At 39.6% G+C, this 25,411-nt stretch overlaps 1 protein-coding gene across 1 annotated transcript in view; it reads left to right on the plus strand.

The window, feature by feature from the left end:
* Window positions 1–12,629: 12,629 nt before the first annotated feature.
* kctd16b (potassium channel tetramerization domain containing 16b) overlaps window positions 12,630–25,411 on the plus strand; it is an 88,189-nt gene continuing 75,407 nt past the window's right edge. Inside the window, exon 1 of the mRNA XM_063486438.1 lies at window positions 12,630–14,026. Coding sequence (XP_063342508.1) covers window positions 13,189–14,026 — 838 coding nt within the window. The 5' untranslated portion in view covers window positions 12,630–13,188. The remainder of the gene's footprint in view (window positions 14,027–25,411) is intronic.

The following is a 25,411-nucleotide window of genomic DNA, read 5'->3' on the forward strand; positions in this document are numbered from 1 at the left end:
CAGAGAGCTGCTGTTCACTCAATATTTTCTCTTTTTCAGACCATTCTCTGTAAACCCTAGAGATAGTGGCGTGGGAAAAAAATCCCAGCAGTTTCCGAAATACTAAGCCCCTCCCCCTCTGGTACTAACAACCCTGCCACGTTTAAAGTTTTAACATCACTTAAATAACCTTTTCTTCCCCATTCTGATGTTCGATTTGAACTCAGAGGGCGATCTTGATCATATATACATGGATAAATACATTGAATTGCTGCCACCAATCAGCCATTGCTTGCTGATTAAACATTTGTGTTGAACAGACGTACCTAACAGAGTGGCTGGTCAGTGTATGTTTTTATCACTTGCTTCAAGATTGCTCCAGGATGAATCTATTACAGGCTATTTTTGTGCAAGAAACAGGTCAGCTCCTTTCCCAAAAAACAATCAACCAAAGTGCATAAAAAACAACAACAAAAGAATGTCATTAAAAACCCTTCTCATGCTGTGCAGCCCTGGCATGGATCATTTCTCTGTCTTATGAAGAACAAAATCAATTTGATGCAGGGAACATGAATTCTTACAGCAAACACCCATGACTAATCATAAGCAGAAATGAGTTGCTTCCCCTTCATTGCCTCTCATCTTTCTTTAGACTTTTAATCATCTTTAAACTTGAGGAACATGCCTTTCTTTTTAATCCACTTAATTAAAGAAAATTGAAAAGTGCCAGAGAGGGTAATTGAATTTAGGGTACTGTATTGCCATATGCTGTCATAATTGCCCTCTTATAAAAAGTCTCTGTTATAATCCTGCTGTCACTGCCTGCCTGGATGAGTGGATTAAAACCATTGAATTTCCTCTACTGAAGCAAACCTTCGTCTTCAACCACCTACTACACCCCCGATTAAGATTTCACCTGCATTAAGCAAGGAAAAACTTATAAATCTTATAATATGTTCCTCTGAAAGAAAACTATGCAGATGGTAGGTATTTTTCCTATTCAGTAATGCATACTGAACATTTTAACGAGCACAGAACTAATCCTGTCTCCTAAAATTAATTTCCATTACAGCTAAACTGCATTCTCAGTTACATTTTAACACAAATGACGGGGCTTCACAAAGCACACAGAGCTCTAAAGAAATGAATCTTGAGAACATTTACAAGGTTAACTTCAGTTAATTCATCGAATTCATTTCCTCCCGCCCTATATGACTGCTGCACAGATCATAAATTAGTAGGCATCTGGTTCGCTGGAGCAGCTTTCTCCATTCTATGAGTTAGCTACACAAGCACTAAAATGACAATAGAAACCTGAAGAGTTTGAGAAGTTTATTCCAAAATGAGATTTTTACCCTCATGAGGTTTTAAAAAAAGAGAGTTAGTCAGCACTCATTATCTTCAGTATAATATGCAATAATACAATGTCTTCTGTGATATACCAGTGAAGTATGAGGTTAGCTCTCAATGCTTTCTTGATCTGTATTACACAAAATTATGCAAGGTAGCTATGGTTCAATGTAAACCTTTGTTTGCAAAATGAGAGATAAGAACTGAAGCATTTTAATGTGTAGTGTGGACTTTTGCCAGCCTTTTTCCTTCCTGCCTCTGGTTGGCATAAAGGGACAGCACCATTCGACCCACGAGTGTTCTACCTGTCAAAACAGATTTAGGAGCTTCTAAAATAAACCTCATATTATGAATAGCTGCATGGCTTTGGTTCTCCTTCTTATTTCCATGCTTCCCTCACAGATATCCTTCCAAGTTTTACTTTGCAGTTTACTTCTTTCACAAGGTTGGCCATGATGATTCCATTCACTTTGAGATATGATGAACATATATTATTTTTAGCCCAGTGAGCTGATGCTGAGATGTGTGTGTGTGTTTCTTTTATATGAATGCAGCTTAAAGGAGAGACGTCGGTATTTGAATGTTGTTTATTTCCAGACTCTTTCCTAAACTCCAACACTGTCTTGCCCTTTATTGCCATGAATTCACAGTTACCACAGTTACTCGTGTGTGATTTGGTAATGAAGTTTATGGTGAGAAGTTTATGACCAGTGGCTTTGGATCTGGAGATAGTAGGTCATCTATTAATTGGAAGGTCAGTGGTCAATTCCTCAGCTCCTCTGGCCTACATTTCAAAGTCTCCTTTGTCGAGATACTGAATCCCAAGTCAATAATCAGTATATCTGGGATATATTTGCAAATGTGTGAATGTTATTTGTAGCTTAAAAGTGCTTAAAAGCACTTCAAGTGCTCAGTATGAATAGTAGTAAAGTGCTGTATAAGTACCATTTCATATACCATGATAGCTAACCTTTCAGACCTTTCTTTCCTTCAAACCCATCAGTGTCATTTAGGAGAAATAACAGCTACATGTCTCTTTCATTACATGCATCACAGTATTATAATTACTGCCAATGGAATAATAAATATGTCTCCCATAATGAGAGATTTCTTTCTGCATGACTGTTGACTATCAGCAGGAGGAGAGATAAAAACCCTGGCTCATTCTGAGGGACAGACACAAAAACCTGAGCCTTACTATTTTTGTCTTCAATGCTAATAAGCACCAACTGGACTGGTAATATCTTAATGAGATTTCACATCATTAATGAAAAAAAAAAAACAAGTATGAAAGCCAGAATTATAAGCCAGAAACAATCAGCGTGGTCTGTGCTTTAACAGTAGAACGAGATAAGAACATGAAATTAATAAAGTTGTGCTGCAACTCCTGACTTCCACAGAGAGTGAACTGCATTGTAAACTGCGACTAAAGCTGCAATCGTTCCCAAGATTTGTAATTCTTGTTGACTTGTTCTGTGTGTGGGGTGACTCCCCACTGGATGTTCTGTCTTTCTGAGGAAATTAATGATGGCAGAAGCGAACTGAGACCCAAATCTTCTACTAACTGTCACCTTCATTTTCTCACACTCACAGAAATTATTCATTTTCACTGTGTCTGCTGAGGGCTTCATACACTACTTGAATGCTTCTTCGCCCATTCTATTTTAATATTGAACTGCATCCAAGTTACGTAGTGCTGGATTGGATATAAAGACAAATGAAACACATTTAAAGCATTAAAACATGAACAGCTGAAGAGCAAAATTGGATGCTATACCTTTAAAGGGGTTTTACAGTTCAAAGGACTTGTGGAGATTTGGCCCTATCAAGAGATTTGTCACACACTGAGGACCTGTGGAAACCACCCTTTAATCCCAAGAGTCTTTAAGCAGGAGCAAGAGAGAGATTGTGATGTAACACACAGACACACACACACACTCTCTTACACACAGGGAGAGGCAAATATACACACCACACCAGTACACTAGTATGGCTAGCTACCCCCTCCACAGTGTTCCCATGGCCTTTGTGCTGGCAGAGAGAGAGCGGATGCTTAGCAACATCTCATCTGCATGGTTTGCCAAATCAACAGGGTCAACATCCCTTTAGGCTTGGAGAACTCTGCTGTGCAAGGAGCTGCCTCAGACATGCAGAGCCTGGTGCAGATGTGGGAAGATTCTCCTCATTGCAGATATCTCTCGTAAGCTGCTTGGTATTAGTATTCACCTTCAGGATATATTCTTCTTAAAACAGGGCAAATGTTGCCATTGTGATCACTGACCATTTGCTCCTATTTTCTACTGTTCCTGTTGTTTCAGGAGATTTTTTTGTCAACGCTTTGTTATGCACACTGCTGCCTGTATTAAGAAATATGGAATTTACTGTATGTAAAAAAAAAAAGAAAGAAAAAAAAATTAAGATATGTTTATCTTTGAAACAAACTGAAATGTATTAGAAGGGTGTAATTTGTGATAAAATAATGATAAAAATGAGGTAAAAAGAGAAAACATGACTGTTTTAGATTCTAGTTTTCCTTATTTGCCTATTATTTGGGTTATTTCTTTTTTTGACTGGGATCCAGAATAACCTGTGGCAGTGACTGACTTAGAGCCATGCAAAGTTCTAGATTTCTCAAATCTCCAAATTAAGGTAGAAAGGTTGACAGATTAAAGCATTTATTGTCTTGTGAAACTGTATTTTCATAGTGTTACATGCATTCAAAGTCAGGATAATTAATATAATAAAATCCACAATGCATTTTATTCTATATAGGTTAGGTGATTTGCGACTTGCTCCTGAATATCCTTTGTAATTACCTTGGATGTACAGTACATGGCATCAACCTGACTGCATGGCTGCTCTGTACATTTTACTAAAGCTTATCTGTGTCTGATGTAATCCACATAGGAAGATGAGTCAGTATGCACTTACACACAGTCTGACTCAATGGATTTTTTTTTCTTTTTTAACAAATGAACAGAGATTTCTTCCTTCACTGTGGAGCTGTCAGATCCTCCACCCCCTCCCATCCTTTCACTACACCCACAACTTGATCCTGGCCAACTGCTTTCTGAGTCCCACATGGTGCAAATTGAATCAAGCGCCAGCTACTGTAAGATACACTGAAAACCTCCTGGTTTTAACACTGCATACAAGTTTGATTATCTCTTCGTGTGCAAAGTTTGTACATTTGTTCCAAGAAGTGAAAAAGAACTTTAGGAGAAAGGTCTGGCTACTATTTTCATTTTTAACAGCAATACTCCTTTTCGGTCAGAAAATAGGCTGATTAATAAATTAATAAGTTCAGTTATATTTCTAAAGTCAGTTATTATCAGACTGCCTTAAGCACATCTTGTGAAAAGGAAAACAGAAATCTGTCTGATACAGTACCCCTGAAGTCAAAACGAGGGAGGGTATTGCAACTGAGAAATTTATTGGACATGTTTAAATATCTGATCGTTGTTAATATTTCATTTTTTTTTTTTTTTTAGCTGCGCCTTAGATAGAGCACTGACCTGAACATAGTGTATCTCTCCTCTTGGCTAACTTGGTTTGGCTCTAGTTCATCTTGGGGAAACCGCTGACAAGGTAAAAATTTTAGAAGGTGGTTGGATGGTGAATTCATGGATGGATGGATTGTTTATCACTTTTTGTGAAGCCTATAGTTAGCTTGTCTACTTTGTCCTAGTTTGCCTAAGTTATGTAACATTCTAACACAGTCCTCCTTAACAGTTAAAGGAAAACACACCGATTCTAATTAGTGAAAAGCTCACAAATAATGGAAGGTAAGTGTTCTGCTCCAAACTGTGATGCAGTCTTGTAATTCTTTTGTATCTCATCTTGTTCTCTGTGGAAGCCACAGTACATGAGATAGGAGCCTTGAATACAGCAAAAGATCGTAGACCTCTAAAAAACGAGGCCTTCAACATAAATACATTAATGCTATGACAGCACAAACCAAACTTTTAAAAAAGTTTAAAAAAAAAAACCCCAAACAAAACCCCTAAAATACTTAGAAGAACAGCAGGATACCTAAATTAAAACTATGGATTAAAATCTAAATTGGAAATACTAATTTGCATCTGTGAGATACCAAATGCAATAATAAATACCATCTATCATTTAAGAGTTTGAAATACAGTGTATCTACAAAGAAACTAATCTTATAGCACATGCATGAAATAAACAAAGAAATGCAGATGCATTAATGCCTATATATTCATAATATGAGTTATTAATATTATTATTAAAAAGTAAACACTGGTCTAGAAGAAACCACACAAGTGAATTCTTGCTGGAACAACATGCAGTGTATACTCTCTTGATATCTAAACAGCCAATCACCTGGAAGTAACTCACAGTAACGCATTTAGTCACTTAGGCACAAAACAACCCGCTGAAGCTCAAACCAAGCATCAGAATAGGGATGAAAGATCATTTAAGTCACTTTGAACATTGTTTGTGCCAGCCGAGCAGATCTGAGTGTATCAGAAACTGCTGATCTACTGAGGTTTACCTACGAAACCATCTCTAGGGCTCACAGTGAGCGGTCCAAGAGAAAAGAAACAGAGCAAATATCCAGCGAGTGGCAGTTCTCTGAGTGAAAATGCATCGTGTTAGAACTTAGAGGAAAATGGCCTGACTGCTCCGAGTTGATAGGAAGTAATTCAGCAACCAAAAGGTATGCAGAAGAACATCTCTGAATGCACAACATGTTGAACCTTGAAGCAGATGGGCCACAGCAGCAGAGAAAATCACATTGGATGCCATTCCTGTCAGCTAAGAACAGGAAACTTAGGCTATAATGCACACTGGCTCACCAACATTGTTCTGTATGGATGTCACAGAGGATTGGAAAAACATTGCCTGGCCAGATGGGTCTCGATTACGTGACATTCAGGTGGTAAGATGAGAATTTGGTGCCAGCAAAACCAAAGCATGGATCCATCTTGCTTTGTATCAATGATTCAGGCTTGTGATCTTTTCTTAACACACTTTGGGCCCCTCAGTAGCAACTGTGCACCATTTATGCCACAGCCTGTCTGAGTATTGTTCCTAAACATGTCCCTCCCTTTATGCACACAACATGCTCTTTTTCTAATGGCTGCTTCGAAGCTCATCTCATCTCAAAGGGATTTCTTGACTGTGACGATAAGTTAACTGTACTCAAACGGTCTACACACTCACCAGCAACTGTGTGATACTATCATGTTGATATGGACCAAAGCATCTTGTTGAATCGATGCCATGGACAATCAAAGCAGTTCTGAAGGCAAAAATGGGGTTAAACCTGGTATTAGCAAGTTGTTTATAACAAAGTGTGTTCCCATTGAGTAGATTTCAAGATAAAACCCAAAACAATTATGTAAACACTGAACATCACACAGGATGTGTGTCAACTGGGTGTATACAACAAACACAGGAAACTATTATAGAAATGTTCTTGATCAGATCTTAATTTAGCAGTAAGACCTACAGTCATCTCTGTGCAGATACACTCGTACAAAGCCCTGGCTCAGTTGGTTGCATCCAAAATATCTTTGGATCTTAGATTTTGATGCTCTGTTTAGACTTGGCTGCAAGGATCCACCCGCTTCCTTGATGCCTTCTCCTGTACAAAAAGTAGTGCAACACAGACACATGCACACACGCACACACACACACACAAGACACCTGCAGCGTCAATGTTAGTGAGTGGGATGACAGCTCTGCTGCTATGTTGCTGGCCAAAAGACAAGCTGAGGCGTTCAACTTCCCAGCTCTCTGTGGTGTCTTGCAGTCCTCTTCTTATTCTGGCTCCAGGAGTTGCTCGTCTGTCCCTCACCAAGCCACTCTGCTCTGGCTGCCAGAGCCCTTAATGTTTAGTGGGCTTCCTGGTAACTAGCCATGTCTCCAGGGAGAGCAGTGGGCCTAGTTTAGTAGGGAATAGCTTCATGGCCTTGTGCAGAGAGTGGATAAGGAGAGGTTTTCAAGAGTAGAGCAACAAAGTGACACAAACCGAGACCAAAGTCATTTTTAACCTGCTGAAATGAATAATACTAAAAAAAAAAAAAATCCCATGTTGCTTTAATCATATTGCTCCATTGGCAAGAGGATATAAAACTGTCAAAATTCATGGACATGCCCTCAATTTGTCAGTCTTGACATTTTGAGCCACAGAGGATTACTCTCTGCTCAAAATTGTTTGTGGGTCACATTACTGACATTGTATTATGAGATATGATGATTGTGTCAAACAGTTCAATCTACTTCCTCAGTGCAACTGACTCCCACATTAGATCTGTTTTTTGGAACCAGCTAAAAATATCTTGTTTAGATACCAAATCTGGGGCATCGGGACTTGTTGCCGACTCCCACAAGGACTTCATTGAATTGATGTTTGAAGATTGATGTCAGAGAGACAAAATATTCCTTAACGATAATGAGTTCATTAGTGTACTTCTAAAACAAGCCAAAAACATTGCTCAGCAATGCTTAAAGGCACATTTGAGAATGATGACTCATTGCTTTAGTAGCAGCAGGTGTTGGAGAGTAAACACTTTCAGGACAGAGTTCAGTCAGCCTGCATGGATCATCTAATTGAGTCGGAGTATCAGCAAGTTATTATTTTTTGGTTTTGTGTATGAATAAATAAAAACAATAATGAAACAAAGGTCTTTATAATTCAATTAACTAAAATAGAGCCTTTCCTTTTTCAGACTGTTACAATTGTGGACCATGGTTTTAAATTAAACAAACAAAAGGAGAGACAAACGTTTTCCACTTTAGATGATTTAGTATTGATAAGCTGTATAACATCTTTTTAAAAATCTGAAATATTAATAGGGGCAAAAGTGTTTTAGTCTGTTTAATGCAGTGTTTCACCACAGGGTGATTGTCAACATCAAATTAAAAGGTTTTTGCAATTAGCAGGCTCTTAATTTCTGCCATTCCACCTTCTGGTCACATGCAAAATAGAAGCCACCAGCTGTATTTTTTTCACATTTCCCACACATGTACATACGTACACGGATCAGGCATAACAATATGACCACCTGCCTAATATTGTGTTGGTCCTCCTTTTCCTGCCAAAACAGCCCTGACCTGATGAGGAATGGACTTCACTAGACCCCTGGAGGTCTGCTGTGGCATACTGTAAGTTACGAGGTGGGCAACTTACAGGATGCCATGGATCCGAGTTGTTTGTCCAGCATGTCCCATGGATGCTTAAGTAAATTGAGATCTGGGGAATTTGGAGGTCACGATAACAGCTAAAACTCATTGTTGTGCTCATCAAACAATTCCTGAACCATTTTAACTTTGTGGCAGTGCACAAATCCTGCTGAAAGATGTCACGACCATCAGGGAATACAGTTTCCATGAAAGGGTGTATATGGTCTGAGACAATCGTCCAGCCAATACAATTTGGCCCTTGTCAAACTCGCCAAAATCCTTATACTTGCCCCGTGGGGACAAAATGTTTACTTGCTCCCTCATGCGTCCCACCAACTACCAGCTGCCACGATGAAGAGGTAATCATTGCTATTCACTTCACCTGTGTGTGGTCAGAATCTTATGACTAATCGGTGAAGTTTTTAAGAAGATCATTCATGCACACACAGACACAGCCTCGTCTCACCTTAGAGGACATTAGCTTCCATATAGTATAATTCACTTAACCTAACTCTAACCCTATCCACTATCTGATTAACTCTTAATCTAACCTTAAACTGAATGTTAACCCTAAAAATTGCATATGCCATAGAACCTGATTTTACTTGTCATTAAAGTGAAGTCAGGCTATTGCAATGTGACTGCGCAGATTTATGTGCCCACATCATTAGTCATACAAGCAAAAGTGCACACATTGCTCTCAGGCCCTTTAATTTCACAGTGATTCAATAAACTTGATGGCTCCCTATTGGTAGCAACGATTAATTCAAAAATTATGCTAACACTAATATGTTTTAAAGAACACCAATAATCACTTTCCTCGTGTATCTGACTGAAATGACTGCTCTCTTGTAGAATTCAGTGCTAACATGCTCAAGTTTTTTCCTAGTGAAATTTTGCAAATAATAAATAGCTGTCTATACGTAAATAAAAAAAATTTAAAGTACACATTTGAGAGATAACTAAGGTTTTCATAGAAACTCTTGGTAAATACTCATCCTCTCTGAGTCGGCTGAATTTATGCATTGAATGTCTGCCTGCTGTACTTGCAGATTTCCCATCTAAGGCCTGGCATCATTCAGTGTGGCTGTAATGAGAGATGGAAGTGGGAGTAGTATGCTGTTTATTTCAACCATCTGTGACTGGCCTGAAAATTTCCCTTTAATAGTTTTCTCTGCACTGCACAGGAAGAAAATAACTGTGCTGCCAGTTGATCTGTATCAAGGAAGAGGAGTGCTCACCAAGTCGCTTTCTTTTTCAAGTGAAAAATTAAAAATCTCTGTGATATAATGTCTCTCTCTGAAAAACCATAAATTATTAATGTTGCCGCTGTGCTCGCAGAGTGAATGTTTGTGTATATTTTTAATTTGTTAATGTGAAACTAAAAGGATTTTAAAAACATGGAGAGCAAGGACATAATTTGGAAATTGTAACTACTGCACAAGCATGTTTTATGAAAACCCAGTAAGTATGACATTATAACCCTAACAGAATAAATCAGAATCCTGCAAAAGATAATTTCCAAAAACTGATTTTCTGGACTTAAATGAAATAAATTATTTGAATTATTTGAAATAATTCAAACCTATGTTGATACTGTACATTGTGACCTGAAATGCAGGCACAGTGCACAAACCATAGATGAATGTGTCTGGTGATGGTCTTGCTGTGTGTTTTGGAAGACTACACCAGTGAATCAAGTCCTCTTTGGGGACAAAGAAAGCTAAGGTGAAATTAATTTTGTCAGCACAAGCAGGTTCAACTCCTTACAGGTGGTCAATCGTCTGCTCTTTAAATAGCACCACAGTGGGGAGTGTTGTAGTGCCCACATGTATTTATGAAGACGCAGCTGACATGGCCTACTTCTGGGTGACTGCTGATGTCCCAGCTGGGCACACCTCCTCTGTTTCTGTGTGTGTGTGTGTGTGTGTGTGTTTGTGTGTATTTTATACAAATTTTTGTGCGACTTTACAGCTAAATTGATGGTAAACCTGGTGGTTTAATTCTCAAGCGATAAAACCAAAAAAGAAAAAAAAAACCAAACAAACCCAAATGGTCACTTTTTTCTCTCTAAGAATTTCATTTCCAGTAATTTTTGTGCAAAACCTGTGAGGTGTGGGTGTTGTGTTAAAGCAAAATTAAAAGTTTAAAAGTGCTTTTAAAAAACCCATATGACACCGCATCCCATAGAAAGGCATTAATGGCACTAAAAGCACTGAATGCAGGATGAGATTGTGCATTAATACCAAACGAAAGAGAAGCGATTCCAGTATAAATGTTTTAGTGACTTTACTTTTTTAATTTATCTGCTGCGTTTGATTGCCTCTGTGGCTACGTTGCTTTAAGCTACAGTTAAAATGGATGGAAATTAGAATTAACACTGAAATAGAAAAGTAATGGCATCATTTTCTCAGTGGTAGGGCATACACAACAGTGAAGGAACACACCTGAAAATGCAGTTTTGCTTAAGCAAGGTTGGTTAAAAGTGGACAGATGAGCTCCAAAGGAAAGTAAAAGGCTGCTGAAGGCATTAGGTCGTAAATCAGTCAATCAACCAATCAATAAAATACAAAAATGATATGGACTTTCTGAGATCCAGCAGACTACATATACTTCATTCTGACCCACACTTCTTATATACAAGTCCCTCTTTGGTTCTGCAACACTTTTCACCATGCAGTAACTGAATTCTGTATAATGGTCAGGGATAGTGCTGACTACTTTTGTCGACATGACATAAAATTTTGATTGAAAAAAAAAGAAAAGAAAAAAAGATCCCTCTTTGTAAAACTTCCCCAGAAACAGAAAAGTGACAATCCAAGCCTTGGAATGTCTGTCCCGAAACTTTGCAAATGCAAATGCAAAACTAGCGCAGCATGCATAAAATGCATTAATTTACGCTAACTGTAAACCAAAAAGCTTTCACCCACTAATTCCATCACCTCTCTGTGCGAGGATATGCCCATGGCACTGAAAAAAAGAACTTGGGAGGGAAAACTGAGGGAGGCGCTGTTGTTCATTTTACAAAGCAAATGCTGAAGGCTCACACAATATTTCAGTTCAAAGGTGTTTTTTTTTTCTTTTTTCGCAAGCGTTTATCTGAATTTTGAATGTAGGTATTTGGACTTTGGATTTCAATTTGTAAAACAGTTCTAAAGTGGAAGCTGCAAACATGTTGCACGACAGTAACGCACTATGGTAAAATAAACATGTCCTGTAATGATGTATTTAAACTAAATGTCATGCAAATGGATTCAAGCTGCGGGTCAAATTACAGCATTGTGCTCTCGTTATAATAATGGCACAGCGATGGATGGAACATTTCTTCCTCTATGCACTGTAAGCGGCTGGGAAATCTTAAAAAATATATATTTTTCATTGCAGCTCCTTAACCTACGACAGCACCAGTTTCCCCACATTTGCATACAGCGGTGCTAGTATTACAAATGGCATAGGTTAATATAGCAAACTTTAGTGTGCTGTATATTCAAATAGGGACAAATGATTTTTGCTCAGTGCGGGGTTTACTTACACAGATGCCTGTGTTTGCATGCGGGTACATGTAGGAGAGAAGGGGCAACACTGAAGACACCACCCAACTCTGTAGGGGAAGGGAGGCGGTACAAGTGTATGCGAAGGAGAGTGAGGAGAGTGTATGTTAGTGTGTGTGTGTGTGTGCTCGGGGAAGGGGCTGAGGGAGAGAGAGAGAGAGAGAGAGAGAGAGAGATGCTCGTTTCAGTACCGCGGACAGTTCCCGGTAATGCAGCCAGCAGTGGTTCGGTCCTTTCTAGAAAAAGAAATCCAAACGGAGGTTTTAACACCTCTTCAGGACATAAAAAAAAGAAAAGAAAAAGAGTCGTATATGGGTTTTATTGTGTTTTTTTAATGAATAGGAGGGTACTTTAAATCAGCGCGCACCAGGCGACATGTCTGGATGTTGTGACAAGCTACAGACAAAATGATTAGAGGACTGTGTTTGCAATCTCTGCGAAGTTTCTCCTTACTAAAAGGCTTTTTTCCTCCTCCTGTCAGTCTCTACAACCTTCAAAATCGTCTGCTCTTGAAAGGAAGTTAAAGAAAAAATACAACAAAACAAAAAGAGAAAAGTGACAGCGTCGCATTTGCACCTTTTTCATTTCGGGCTAGATTCTAAAATAAGTTGTTCGACTTTTTTTCTGGTTACGTGCGTTTGTGGAAAAGGACATATTTCTATTGGATGTTACTTTCAAAAACTAAAAAGGCAAGCAAGGCAAGTGCTTCCCCCCCCTCCATCCGGTCAAATAGCCTTCTTCCAGCACTCACTGGTTTTCCATGTAGGCTAATGCTCTTTTCCCAGAGGCGAAGGGAGTCCCACAACCACTAATGCAGTCAGCTTTTTGATGCGCCAGAATACACTCATCCTCTCTTACAACGACGATTCTTTACTCCATTCAAGTTGCTCTTTTCAGTTTTGCCAATTCGAGACTACGAAGTGACATCTCCCTCTCCATTTTCGACAACTGTTAAAGACTGCTAGGTGATAATGGCAATGCAGCCATGAAAAATGCTCATTCGGATCGCTGTGAGATGAAGTTGGAGGTCCTGCGTCAAAATAACAGGGGGCACAGCTCGGGCAACTTTTGACACCGACCCATCGCTTTTTTCTTTCTTTCTTTCTTTTTTGAGACTTGTGGTTGAAAGAGGTGTGTAGCCTGCTTGGAGCTGTTCATGACGGAAACGATGGCGCTGAGTCTAAACTGCAGGACTAATCCCAAAGAGCAGGCATCAGTTCAGAACAGTTTCCCAGATGTTGTTGAATTAAACGTCGGGGGACAGGTTTATTACACGCGTCACTCAACTTTGGTGAGCACCCCGAATTCGCTGCTCGGTAAGCTATTTTCTTCTAAAAAAGACGCATCTAACGACTTAGCAAGAGACCCCAAGGGTCGATATTTCATTGACAGAGATGGCTTTTTATTCCGGTACGTGTTGGACTACCTCCGGGATAAGCAAGTTGTCCTCCCGGACCACTTCCCGGAAAAAGGGAGGCTCAGAAAAGAGGCTGAATACTTCCAGCTGCCCGACCTGGTGAAGCTGCTGACCCCTGAGGATATCAAGCAAAGCCCGGACGACTACTTCCACAGCGACTATGAAGATGGGTCCCAGGGCAGCGACCACCGGCAGTGCCCGCCACCCTCTCTCGTTCCCGCGGACAGAAAGAGCGGGTTCATCACTGTGGGGTATCGAGGGTCGTGCACCATGGGCCGTGAGAGTCAGAGTGACGCCAAGTTCAGGAGGGTACCTCGGATACTAATATGCGGCAGGGTAGCCCTTGCCAAAGAAGTGTTTGGGGAGACGCTGAACGAGAGCAGGGACCCGGACAGGACCCCGGATCGGTACACCTCCCGGTTTTACCTCAAGTTCAAGCACCTGGAGAGAGCTTTTGACATGCTGTCGGAGTGTGGTTTCCAAATGGTGGCCTGCAACTCGTCAGTCACAGCTTCGTTCGTCAACCAGCACACAGAGGACAAGATCTGGTCCAGCTACACAGAATACGTTTTCTACCGTAAGTCACACTGGTGCTTTAATGAACGAAAGGTCACCGTTTGCAGGCGTGCACGCACACGCAAACTTGGAACGCCGCTAGAAGGCGCACATGGGTTGTCAGCTGGCGTGAGGGGAATATCTGGCTGTGGGGATGGGTGGGCCTTCCTAGCTGTGGACTCTTTTGAGTGGTGTGAGCGTGCCAGTCACTTTATAGTGGGTGGTGAGATCCGATTGTCTGTATGGCAGTGCTCTTACACCTGACTTCTGCCAGCAGATTTGCTCGTTGACCAGCAGCCTGGAAGATTTCCATGATAAAGAACCATTATATATAAATTCCTTGCATGGATTCCACATTTCTGTGCCCTGTAGGTAGCCTGGATCTTCCTCTTTAAATGCAAGCACAGCTGCAGAGTCAGGTTTGCATTCTCAGTTGAAGTCTGAAGTTTTGTGGCGCGAAACCCATTAGAGATCATTTCCTGTAATTGAGGTTAAGCAAAGGTTTTCCACTTCTCCCTGGAAGCAGTGAAACCTTCGCAGCTAACACATGATTGACAGGCTAGTCCGTGTTCCGATTTTGGCGTGTTCAAATCTATTACAGCATGCTGCAGCCTTCAGTGGGCTCTTATATATCAAACGATTTAACCAGATTTTAAAAATTTCACAACCATCTGAGCCAAGGCAGTTGTGAGAGCAGTGATTCATCAATGCTTGCCATTTCTTATCATGGTACAATTTGCTATTCCACCTCCTCTCTGCTTTTATCCAGCCCATCTTTTCAACTTCTTGCATTCCCTCATAGCTTTTGCTACTGCTTTCCTTCCATTTCGCTATCTTTGCTGCTCAGTAGCTGCTGGCAGGGTGGTAGTAAAGAAGATGTCTGTTATACCGGCTCTCATAAGATTTTATGAGGCAACAAAATAATCCATATTTTTTAATCTGAGAGTATATAATTGATAACAAACGTCATACTGATACTGTGGATGTGATTAAGTTTTCAGTACCTGACTACTTAGATGACAAAGCTTTTGTCACACAACCATTGACATGGTAGCAGGGGGGCATTTTTAAGAAACTAAGAACAATTCTGGAAATAAAAAAGCCTCAGATTTGATTTGACATATTCTAAGATAAAACCAAGTCACTCAACTACCTCACTGCATTTGATCAGGAATTATATCATAGCATTATGAGTACATGTAAAGACTATGAGATCCTATACTGCTCATAGTTACCATTCCTTTCAGTTTCTTAATTTGGAAACAGTGTTTGGTTCATAGGTTTTTTGGAAAATGGCATATTTTTCTTTAAATTTTGCCTCTGTACACCTAAACAGAGTGTTTTAAATAAAAAAATCAGTTTGTTGGTTACTGGATGGATATTTCAAAGGAATTTATTTCAGTCAAGGAGAAATAGTCATGCAGTCATGCACTTTAGTTGTCTTCTGTGGTCTTTCTATGTACCAGATTGTTGATTTTGCCACTCTTAAAGTTTTTCCTATCTCCCTCATAACTCTATTTGGGGTTTTCAGTTTAATGATGGCTTCCTTTATTTGCATGGACATCTCTGCGGACCTCATCTTGAGATGTCAGAGAAAAGCTGAAACTACAAATTACAAGTTCAACGCTTGGAATCAACTCAACATGTTTTATATGCATAATTTGCCATGAAATAATTAAGGGAAGAGACCTCATTTGGCCATAAAATGTCTTGTCATTCAATTCAAATTACTTCTGAGCCTCTGAAAATGGCTGCAAGTCCTAAAAAATGATTGCACTTCTTTTATGAAACTTTTTTGAGTTAAAGCTGAAAGTCTGCAGTTCAATCACATCTTGACTAATTAATTAAAACTGTGCTGCGGTGGTCTATATGTGTAACTGTCCAAAAACTAATGGACAGAACTGAATGTATCAATAGTTTGATATTAAATTTAAGTCTTGTCACATAAGCAAGGTACAGAGGACAGCATCGTGAATATAGATGGAAATAAAACATTTTAAAGCTGACAGCAGTGTTGTGCCAGATATCGTCACGTGAAAAAATAAAGGAGAATGTGTTGTCAAAAAAGGTTACAGTTCTAAAAAATAAGAGTTGTGACCCTGACTTATCTCCCAGGTAACACTCTTAATGCTGCAATCTCTTGGTTTAGTATTTTGTGAATACGTGTTCATTTTGCCGATAATTACATTATATTCTATGCAGACTTCTGACTGGCATCCTTTTTATCCCAGCAGAAAAAGAAAACAGTGCAAATCAGCTTGTCTGTTCCAGTTTTTAGCAGCAGCCATGTTCTAAATTCCCATTCCATCCTCATTCCCAAGACATTTGTAATTACATAGCAGACCGTTCTCCTACTTTAAAAACTGCAATAAAGCATTGGACACTGTTTTATATTCATAAGATTTTCTATTTCAAAAGGTAGACATCTAACCCAGTTTTTTTTAGCACCACTGGCTTTGTTGTCTCATCTCAATGCCCAATCCTCCAGATGTTTGGCAAGCGTAAAGAGTTCTGAGCTAATCTGCACAAATTTTTACATTTAACATTACATTCTAAAATGCTTATTTTTTAACATGTTCATACAATAAAATAAGGCCTTTATTAAATATTACAATAATCTTTTTTTGTGCATCGACAAACTTGTCATTGCCCCCAAACTTATGGACCTGATTGTTTTGCCTTTGTCCATAACTATGGAGAATTTTAAATCAAACATTCAAGGTGTGATTGAAATGCAGACTTTCATATTTAATTCAAGGGGTTTAACTAAAGTTTTGTTTTTAGTGTTTAGGGTTTATAGTAATTGGTACACATAGTCCAACATTTTCAGAGGCTCGAAAGTAACTGGACAAACTAACATCTTTCAGAGATTTTTAAATGAGTGCCTGATGTTTAGAATCCAGCGACATAACAAGATACTGTGTTTTGTCCCTTGAGATGCTCTGCTAGGGCTTTACCATCAGCTGAGACTTCTTTGTGGGTCTTTGCACTCAGTTTTGTATTTACTAACTGAGAAACATGCTTTAATGGGTTGAGATCAGGTGACTGACTTGGCCATTGCATTGAGAAACCCTTGGGTTGCTTTTACAGTATGTATTGGGTCATTATCCATTTGTACTGCAAAGTGTTGTGCTATTAGTGTTGCAGCATTTGGCTGAATCTGAGGACAGTATAGCACCATACACTTCACAATTCATCCTTCTACTTGTATGAGGAGTCACATTATCAACAAACACTAATGGCAGCCTGTTAGACATGAGTTTTCTTTCCTTTTAGTTTTTTCTCCTCACATAATTCATTCTGCTATTTTTAATCTTGTCTGATCTTGTAGGCTGTTTTAGATATTCTCTGACAAAGTCTAATCTGGCCTTTCTGTTATCCATTCTTTTAAAAAATATCAAATTGTTGATTTGGCCCCCCTCTGTGAAAGGTTTATTTGGGGCTTTCAGCCTAACAAATATTAGTCCTCTCTTGTGTACGTGTGTCCTCACGTCACACACATAAAACTGCTTGTCATTCAATTCTAGTATCTTCTGCGTGTTGTGTCACTTGTTGATTAATTTGGAATGGTAAATGGACTGGTTCTTATGTAGCACTTTTCTACTTTGCCTGAGCACTCAAAACGCTTTATATAACTTACCCCATCCATAACAGCTTCTGCTGAAGTGCTTTCTATCTAACAGTCGCAAACATTCATACTCCTATGGATGCATCAGAGAACATCTTGTGGTTAGTATCTTGCCCAGGGATATTTGGCATGCACACTGGAACAGCCAGGGATGAAACCATCAACCTTCTGATTAGTAGATGACCTGCTCTACCTCCTGAGCTACAGTCACCTCAGAATCCAGCATAGTGGTGTAGAAAATTATATATTTGAGAAAATAAATAAATAAATAAAAAAGGAAAAAACAAGCAAACTGATGGACCTAACTGCATTTTTTCCACCTCTGGGATGAGGGCCAGAGCCCCTGGTTTCAAAAAACACAGAGTCATGCATTCATCAGCGGCCTTGGGGAAAACCAATGCTAATCACATCAGTCAAATGAACATGTGGTCCCAGAGCAAACTGGAGTAATTAAAAAAAAAACAAAACAAAAACAAAAGAAAACAAATGAACAATCAAACATAAAAACGATTTGCAGAGCTGTGTCCAGAGCTCTGCATTAAATGCCGGCATAAAGCACAATGACTCGAAGGCTCTTGGCTCTCATAACCTTCAGAAGTAGCACTAACAAGCTAAATAAAGTGGTGTTGAGGGCTGCTCAGACACACACACACACACACACACACACACACACACACACACACACACACACACACACACACACACACACACACACACACACACGTACCATAGACACACAAGTGTGTCACTCACATTGCTTATACAATATCTGTGGACTGCTGCTGCCTTTCCTTGCTTACTGACAAACAACAAATGCTTCCTGGCTTTGTTGACAAATGTTCAGCTTGTTAGAGGCCACACGCTCGAAGGAGAGTTCACAAACAGTGGCAGATGTGCTTTGGCCTGTACTTCACTTCACAGTAGATACACACACAGGTAAGCATGGTATTTCTGAGCTTGTATAATGCTGCAGTCATCTAGTGAATTAAATGCAGTCACTGACAGTCCCATGCTTATCTGGCTGTCACATTTTTGGCTCGCTCATTAGCCCCCTGTCTCCCCCGCCCCCACTACGCGCACACACACACACACACACACACACACACACACACACACACACACACACACACACACACACACACACACACACACACACACACACACACACACACACACTCTTCCTCTCCGTCATTGTCTGTCTTCTGTCTCTTTTCTTTTCATGTCACCTCATTTTGCTCTACCCAACTCTTCTCTCTTGTCTTGGTTCCCACTGTCCCTCTCCTCAGCTTCATTTTGCTACATGCGCCGCAGGGGTAAGGAGCGCTGTGGCGGCACCATTTGCCTTTACATGCCTCACTGAAGCGTCACGCCTTCTGTCTTGCTTCTCATTCACATCTTTGTCTGTGTGTCTCTGTAATTGTTTATTTTATCTCCAGATTTCTCATTCCTCATTTGAGGTATTCTATCAGCCTTTTTTATGTACACTACTATTAAGTCTGTTAAGCCTAATTTTGCTTACTTGTCATCTTAGGCTGTTTATTTTTTTAGGAAGGATTTTATTTGTTTCACCTTAGTAATGACCCCTGCACTGAGCAAGTTCCATAAAAAAAGATTTTTCCCACAGTGTTCTGGAAAAGAAAAAAACAAAACAAAAAACAAGTCTGCTGTGTATTTAGCCCTTCCTTTAACCTCACTTAACATCTTTTGGATAAATGGCATCATCAGCTGCAGGTCTTACCAATTTCACTGCCTTACTAATGCTTATGTGGCTGAATGGGCGCAAATCTCTGCAGCTAGGTTCCAAAATCTTGTTAAGAGTATTCCCTGAAAAGTGGAAGTTGTTACGGCATGACACGGAGGCCTGTTGTTTTGTGATGAGCTCTGCAAAAAGCGCATTTGCTGTCGGTGCAATGTTCAGTTGTTCAGGGAATCTACCTGACACATCTATGTTACCATTACCAGCTGTGAATCATTTCCCTTAGGCCTCACAGTGGGTGCTGTACCAAAGCACCCTACAATTAGCTAGCTAGTGTTACCAAAAACCTAATTGCTTGTTTTAGTCAAATGAGTATCTTCAGGGAAAGCAGGCTAAACAAGACAATGCTGTGTCAAGTTTTTTTCCTCCATTTTTTCCATGGATAAATCTTTCTTTGCACAGAAACAGTCTTGATTGTCAGCTATCTTGTTATTTTATATTTAGAACACACACAGAGGATTTAAAAAAACACACACAACAGAAATGACTGATTTTTAGACACATTTGGACAAACACTTGATCATGAAACCTGTTCTATTAATGAAGCGTTTTAATGAAGGTTTTTGTCTAAAAGTCCTGATGTCAGAAACTAATATGTTCCCCTTTAGGAAAGATATGAGATACATTTTGCATATTTGTTCACAGACAGCAGCTCTAACTTGTAAATTTCCATCAGATAAGCAGCAAAGCTGTCTTGAGCCATAACATTTACACCACCATGCTTTAGGCCAAACAGAGCATTTCAGCATCTCCTGAAAAGTTCTGTTTGACCTGCACCAAACTGTATCAAAGTCTACTGTTACTTTGGCAAGAAAAAATAATTGTGCTGCTAAGATAGCTCAGACAGTAGATAGATACAGTGTGACACCAAAAATTACTAAAGTTATGTGCAGATCCTGTGATGGCATTTTAGGGTTCTTGGAGACGTCTTTCTGCATCCTTCTCTTCCTGAGTTTAATTTGTTGGTGCTGAATGTAATGGCAGTTGCTTGAAATCTACACCACTTGTAGATGATTTCCCTCAAGGTAACATAATTAATTCAAAATATTTCAAGAGCTCTTTCGATCCTGGCATCATGACACCACACACTTGAATCTCAAACAGAGCGCTGACCCAAGACAACAGAGTTTTAATTAAGACATATTTCACCTGCCACTTCATAAACTGGTTCATATCGTTGGCAGTTTAGAACTCCATCCACCCAATCATGCATCCATGCATCCAACCATTTTCTTCTTCTTATCCTCATCTAGATGTGCAGTTTCCCTGAGACCATCCTTTTGTGTATTTAAATCATGACTATTAGTAGAAAAAGTGAATTGTATGAGTATGTCATTTGTATTAATCTGCACTATTTAAAAAATGATTGGATATTTGTCCTGTGAAAACATGTTAAGGAAGCAAATCAATTGGCTGTACGTTTTCAGTGACTCCAGATGCTTTGCTTAGGGGCACTGCAACAGTGGATGAAAAGGTAACTTACCTTCTATTCCCAACATTGTCAGCCTTCACTCAGGGAAATTGTATTTTCTTGCCATAAGCTGAACCTCCTTTACCTCTTCAAATCCTCCGTTTGCTTGTTATCCATCACCCTGTATCCTCTTCTCCTCTAATTGTACCTATCAATCTCTTTCTGTTTCAGGCTATTCAAATTCTGAATAGTCTCTGAAGCCTTACAAGGCAAAGTGTATTTAGCAATTTGTTGCATGGCTGAAGTGACTGATAATCATCTCTTTTGACAGTTACTTCAGTGAATTGCTAACGTTGACCACAGCAGAACCTTCAAGCAAAACAACATCTACCATGTGGCAAAAAAAGAAATATTTAAAGTCTTCAGAAAAAAAATGATTTTGTTGGATCAGGATGTTTTTCCATCGAGGCTTTATTTTTACCTCCGCAGAACATGCCAGTGAGTGAATTATGTGTCATCACAAATGGCCACTTTCATGCGACCATGTATGCTGGCGTGTGACACACTATGCCATTAGGTTTTTACGCACAGACGAGTAACTCCTTGTGTGGCAAATGTGATTTGGCAGGTGGCAGCAATTACGGTGTCTGTGCTTGTGTGTGTGTATGTGATAATGCGTGACCCATGTTGCACTACCTGAGGCATTTGCACACCCGTTGAGCCGCCAGCTAAAACCACCTGCACTCTACCACTCTAACATACACAGAAAGACACACTCATCGCCATGTGAAACTACATCATGCTAATCCTGCAAGCTTCTCCCAGACCAGTCAGTGATGACATTAGCAGCAGCGGCCCCCGTGCTGCAGGCCTGTAGGAAGTGATTAGCCGAGGAGCAGACAGGCCATGACAGCTCTGAGGAGAGTCTTGATAGAGACAGCTGCTACCCTGGCCTCAGCACCGCAGGGGAGTCCACCACCACACACCTCAAGTTTGCGTTATTTAGAGTGAGACAGAATGGGAGAGGAAGCAGGTGGGGAGTACAGTTCAGTGCCTGAAAGAAGGGACAAATACAGATACGGACACTTTTCTTTTCTTCTTACAAATATTTCTGCTTGTATAACTGCTGCTGATACTGCTTGCTCTCGCTCTCTCTATCTATATACATATATATTACTTAAGAAAATGGCTGGTTTGACCATTTTCACAGGAATGTTTTTATGTTTGTTAAGCCGCTTATCAGTGACCTATGAATCATACAAAACATAAAGACATAAAAAGGCACCTAGCTCAATGGATGAATAACAGACTAAAAGAACCAGTGTTGAGCACTCTATTACTAGCAGCTTGTTGCAAACACAAAATTTGCTCCAGTTTTTTTTCTCCTTTGTCGAATCTACAAAAATGCCAAAGATAATACAGTTTGACAGGCATAAAATACCAACAAGCTGATTCCCAAAGTGCTATTAGCCAAGAACTTGACATATCTCAGCATGCACGGTGGGCAGAGTATCCTTAATGAGCTTTTGGAAACGGGACTATTGCAGGTCAAAAAGAAAAAGCTGCAGAAATAAAAACAAGCAAAGCAAAATGTCATGTCTTTAGGAAATTGTAAAACAGGGAAAAAAAATCTGACAAAGGACTCGGGAGATGCACCTGGTCATCTATACTGTTTGCTGAAATCTTATTGTAAAGGTGGCTTCAAGAAACCATTCTTAATATGAAGGGAAGCAGGGAGAAAAGAGTGAAGTATGCTAAATTACACAAGAATGGGACTGAAAATCGGTGGCAACAGTTCAACTGTTTAAAGTTGAATGTTCAAATTCTCATCAATATGTACAGAGCATGTCACGGGAGAGGTGCAACAGTGAGTGTCAACATTCATCTGTAAAACAAGGAAGAGGCTCTATCATGGTTTCAGGCTGTATCTCAGCCAGTGGTGTTGGGAATCTTGTCAAAATTGATGGAGATGGATTTTGATCCACCTTGCAATACCATGTGGAAAGTTAGACCTGTAAGTCTCAGTTTTTGATAATGAATTTCAACATATCTTTGCACGTTTTAATAAATTGCTCTATTTCCCATTCTCTTAGCAAGATATAAAGAAAAGGGGGTTTCTCAAGGCTCAGTATATGTAGATAGACTGTCTTATACCTGGGATACATTTTAGTTACAGGAAATAGAACTGGCTATTCTAACTGCTACAGCTGTGTGTGTTTTTTTTCGTTTTTAAAGCTGTCTCAGTTAAAGCCTCAATAGAGCTTGAAGAGGGAGAAAAGGAAAAAAAAAGATAAGATCTGGGAATAAGAGCAAGGAAAGAAAAGAGTTACTTAAAGGTAAACTCTAAAAGTAGTCTAGGGCAAACAAAAATGAACTCTATTTTCACTTTTGAAATAGAGTTTACTCACCTTTTGAAAGTGATAGAAAATACGTTATGGGATATGTTATAGATAGATGTCTTAAAAAGTAACCCAATCCTGAAACTGTGTATTGTTTTGCATTTATTTAGCCAGTTTCTAATCAATTTGGCACATATAAAAGCAAGAGGGCAACAAGGAAAGGCCAAGTGGGTCATATAGAAAGAAGTACTTGTTTGCGTAGCCTCATTTTGAACTTCTCCCTTAGATGTTTGGTGTAGCTAGAGTAACTTTCCATGATCCCCTCCCACTGGAGAATATGGGGAATTACCAAGCTCGGAGACAAAGAAAGAGGAAGAAATACACAAACAAAACAAAGTGAACAGTGGAGCATCAACAACAAGCTTTCCTAAGTCCTTGGTGACTCCCTACTCTCTTAGCCATCTATCAGTCCATTTTCTTTTCCTCTGTGACTCCTGGCACTCTATTCTCTCTGCGGCGGTGGCACAGCTGATATAATGCTGATGCTCTTTCCCCGTTGTGTTGAAATAAGTGCACTGTGGTGCGACGAGGTGTGGAGCGTTGCCATAATGACAGAAACTGCAGCTGGAGAGCCTCTTCACAAACTCAACCCACCAGCTGGCTCCTGCAATGCATCAATGCTTTAATAACCCTGCTATGTGCGATTCCAGATTGGCTGTAAATGCAATGTAAAGGGTATACACAAAATTTTTCTCACATCTGCAAATGCATTGCCTAATCATACAAACGTCTGTTTCCACTATGGTGCATGTGTCATGAAGTTAAGTTAAAAGTTTCTATAGCTGCACCTAAGATCTGAATGCTGAACTATCATAAACTATTGAGTGTTGACTGAGGAAGACATGTCTGACTTTGGTTAGTCAGTTTCTACATTTGTATTGAAACATTCAATTCAAATGGAATTTCCCTAGCAGCAGTTTTAGTTGATTATGCTGAAAAGTAATTCACAAATCTTAAACAACTAAAATAAATCCTAAACGTTTCATATATATTTGGGCTTATGAAGGTTGCCATTTCACATGCACAACTAGCTGAATTGCAGTCTAGCTATTATTATTATTTCTAATATGATGTGGTGCTGTCTTTGTTTGTAGTTTCCAATCAAAAGGACACAAGGGAAGTGAAGTAAGGTTTTCACAGCTTAGCTTTCTTATAGATAAGAAGAGAAGAAAGGAGTGCCTTTGGATATCCATGGTATGTTTATGGCACCTTTGTCCTGATGTATTTTAGGTATTTAGTTGACTAAAAGAGCTTTCAAACGCTGCTGGTTATAAGTGATGAAAACCAAGTGCCATGTAAATACTCTTGCAAAGTGAGTGGAAATTGCTTTAAGAGAGGCTAAACATAGGGAAATAGATGCTTTTCTAGCTAGGCAGCAAACCATCCACTACAGCTGTTTCTGCCTCTGAAAGCAGACCAACAGTCACGATCCTGATCTTTGAGGATGCTGACGAGCTGCCAGTTCAGTCAGTCTAGAAGTATTCAGTGTTCTGCAAGTTCAACTAAAACAGGTGCTAAGATTGATATGAATACGTTCATTGCAGCCTTATGGCTAGGAAATGTGCATCTGTTGGTGACTGTGGATAGAAGAAGTATAAGGATACAATGAGATGGATGCTAATCTCTGAAACTGCTCTTAGTGGATGTTTGTCATTAAATGATAGTTTTATTCTTACACTTCCCTCTAATCCCCCCTTTAAGGATTCCCTTTAAGTTGTTGTTTTGAAACAGTCATGTTATTGATCTTGTCAGTTTTTTGTCTTTAAGTTCCTTGAAGTTTCAAAAACTTAAAGAAGTTTCTTTATTCAGAGAAAACCTCAAGAATCAGACGATCCCATTTGAGCAAGCATTTGGCTACGGTGGGAAGGAAAAAAAACCCTTTAACAGGAAGAAACCTCTAAGCAGAACGAGGCACAGAAAGGGGCAGCCATCTGCTGTAACTAGTTGGGGGTGATGGAAGCGAGACAAAAGACACACTGTGGAAGAAAGCCAAAGATTAATGATAACTAATGATTAAAAGCAGAGTCGTGTAATAACACACAGTGCGTGAAAAAAGGTGAGTGAAGTAGAAACACTCAGTGCATCCTAGGAAGCCCATATCAGACAAGATCTATTGCAGGTAATCTGAGCCAGCACTAACTATATGTTTTATTAAAAAGGAAAGTTTTTGGCCTAATCTTAAAACTAAAGAGGGTGTCTATCTCCTAAATACA

This window comes from Pelmatolapia mariae, linkage group LG10_11 (assembly GCF_036321145.2).
Source record: "Pelmatolapia mariae isolate MD_Pm_ZW linkage group LG10_11, Pm_UMD_F_2, whole genome shotgun sequence".
NCBI lineage: Eukaryota > Metazoa > Chordata > Actinopteri > Cichliformes > Cichlidae > Pelmatolapia > Pelmatolapia mariae.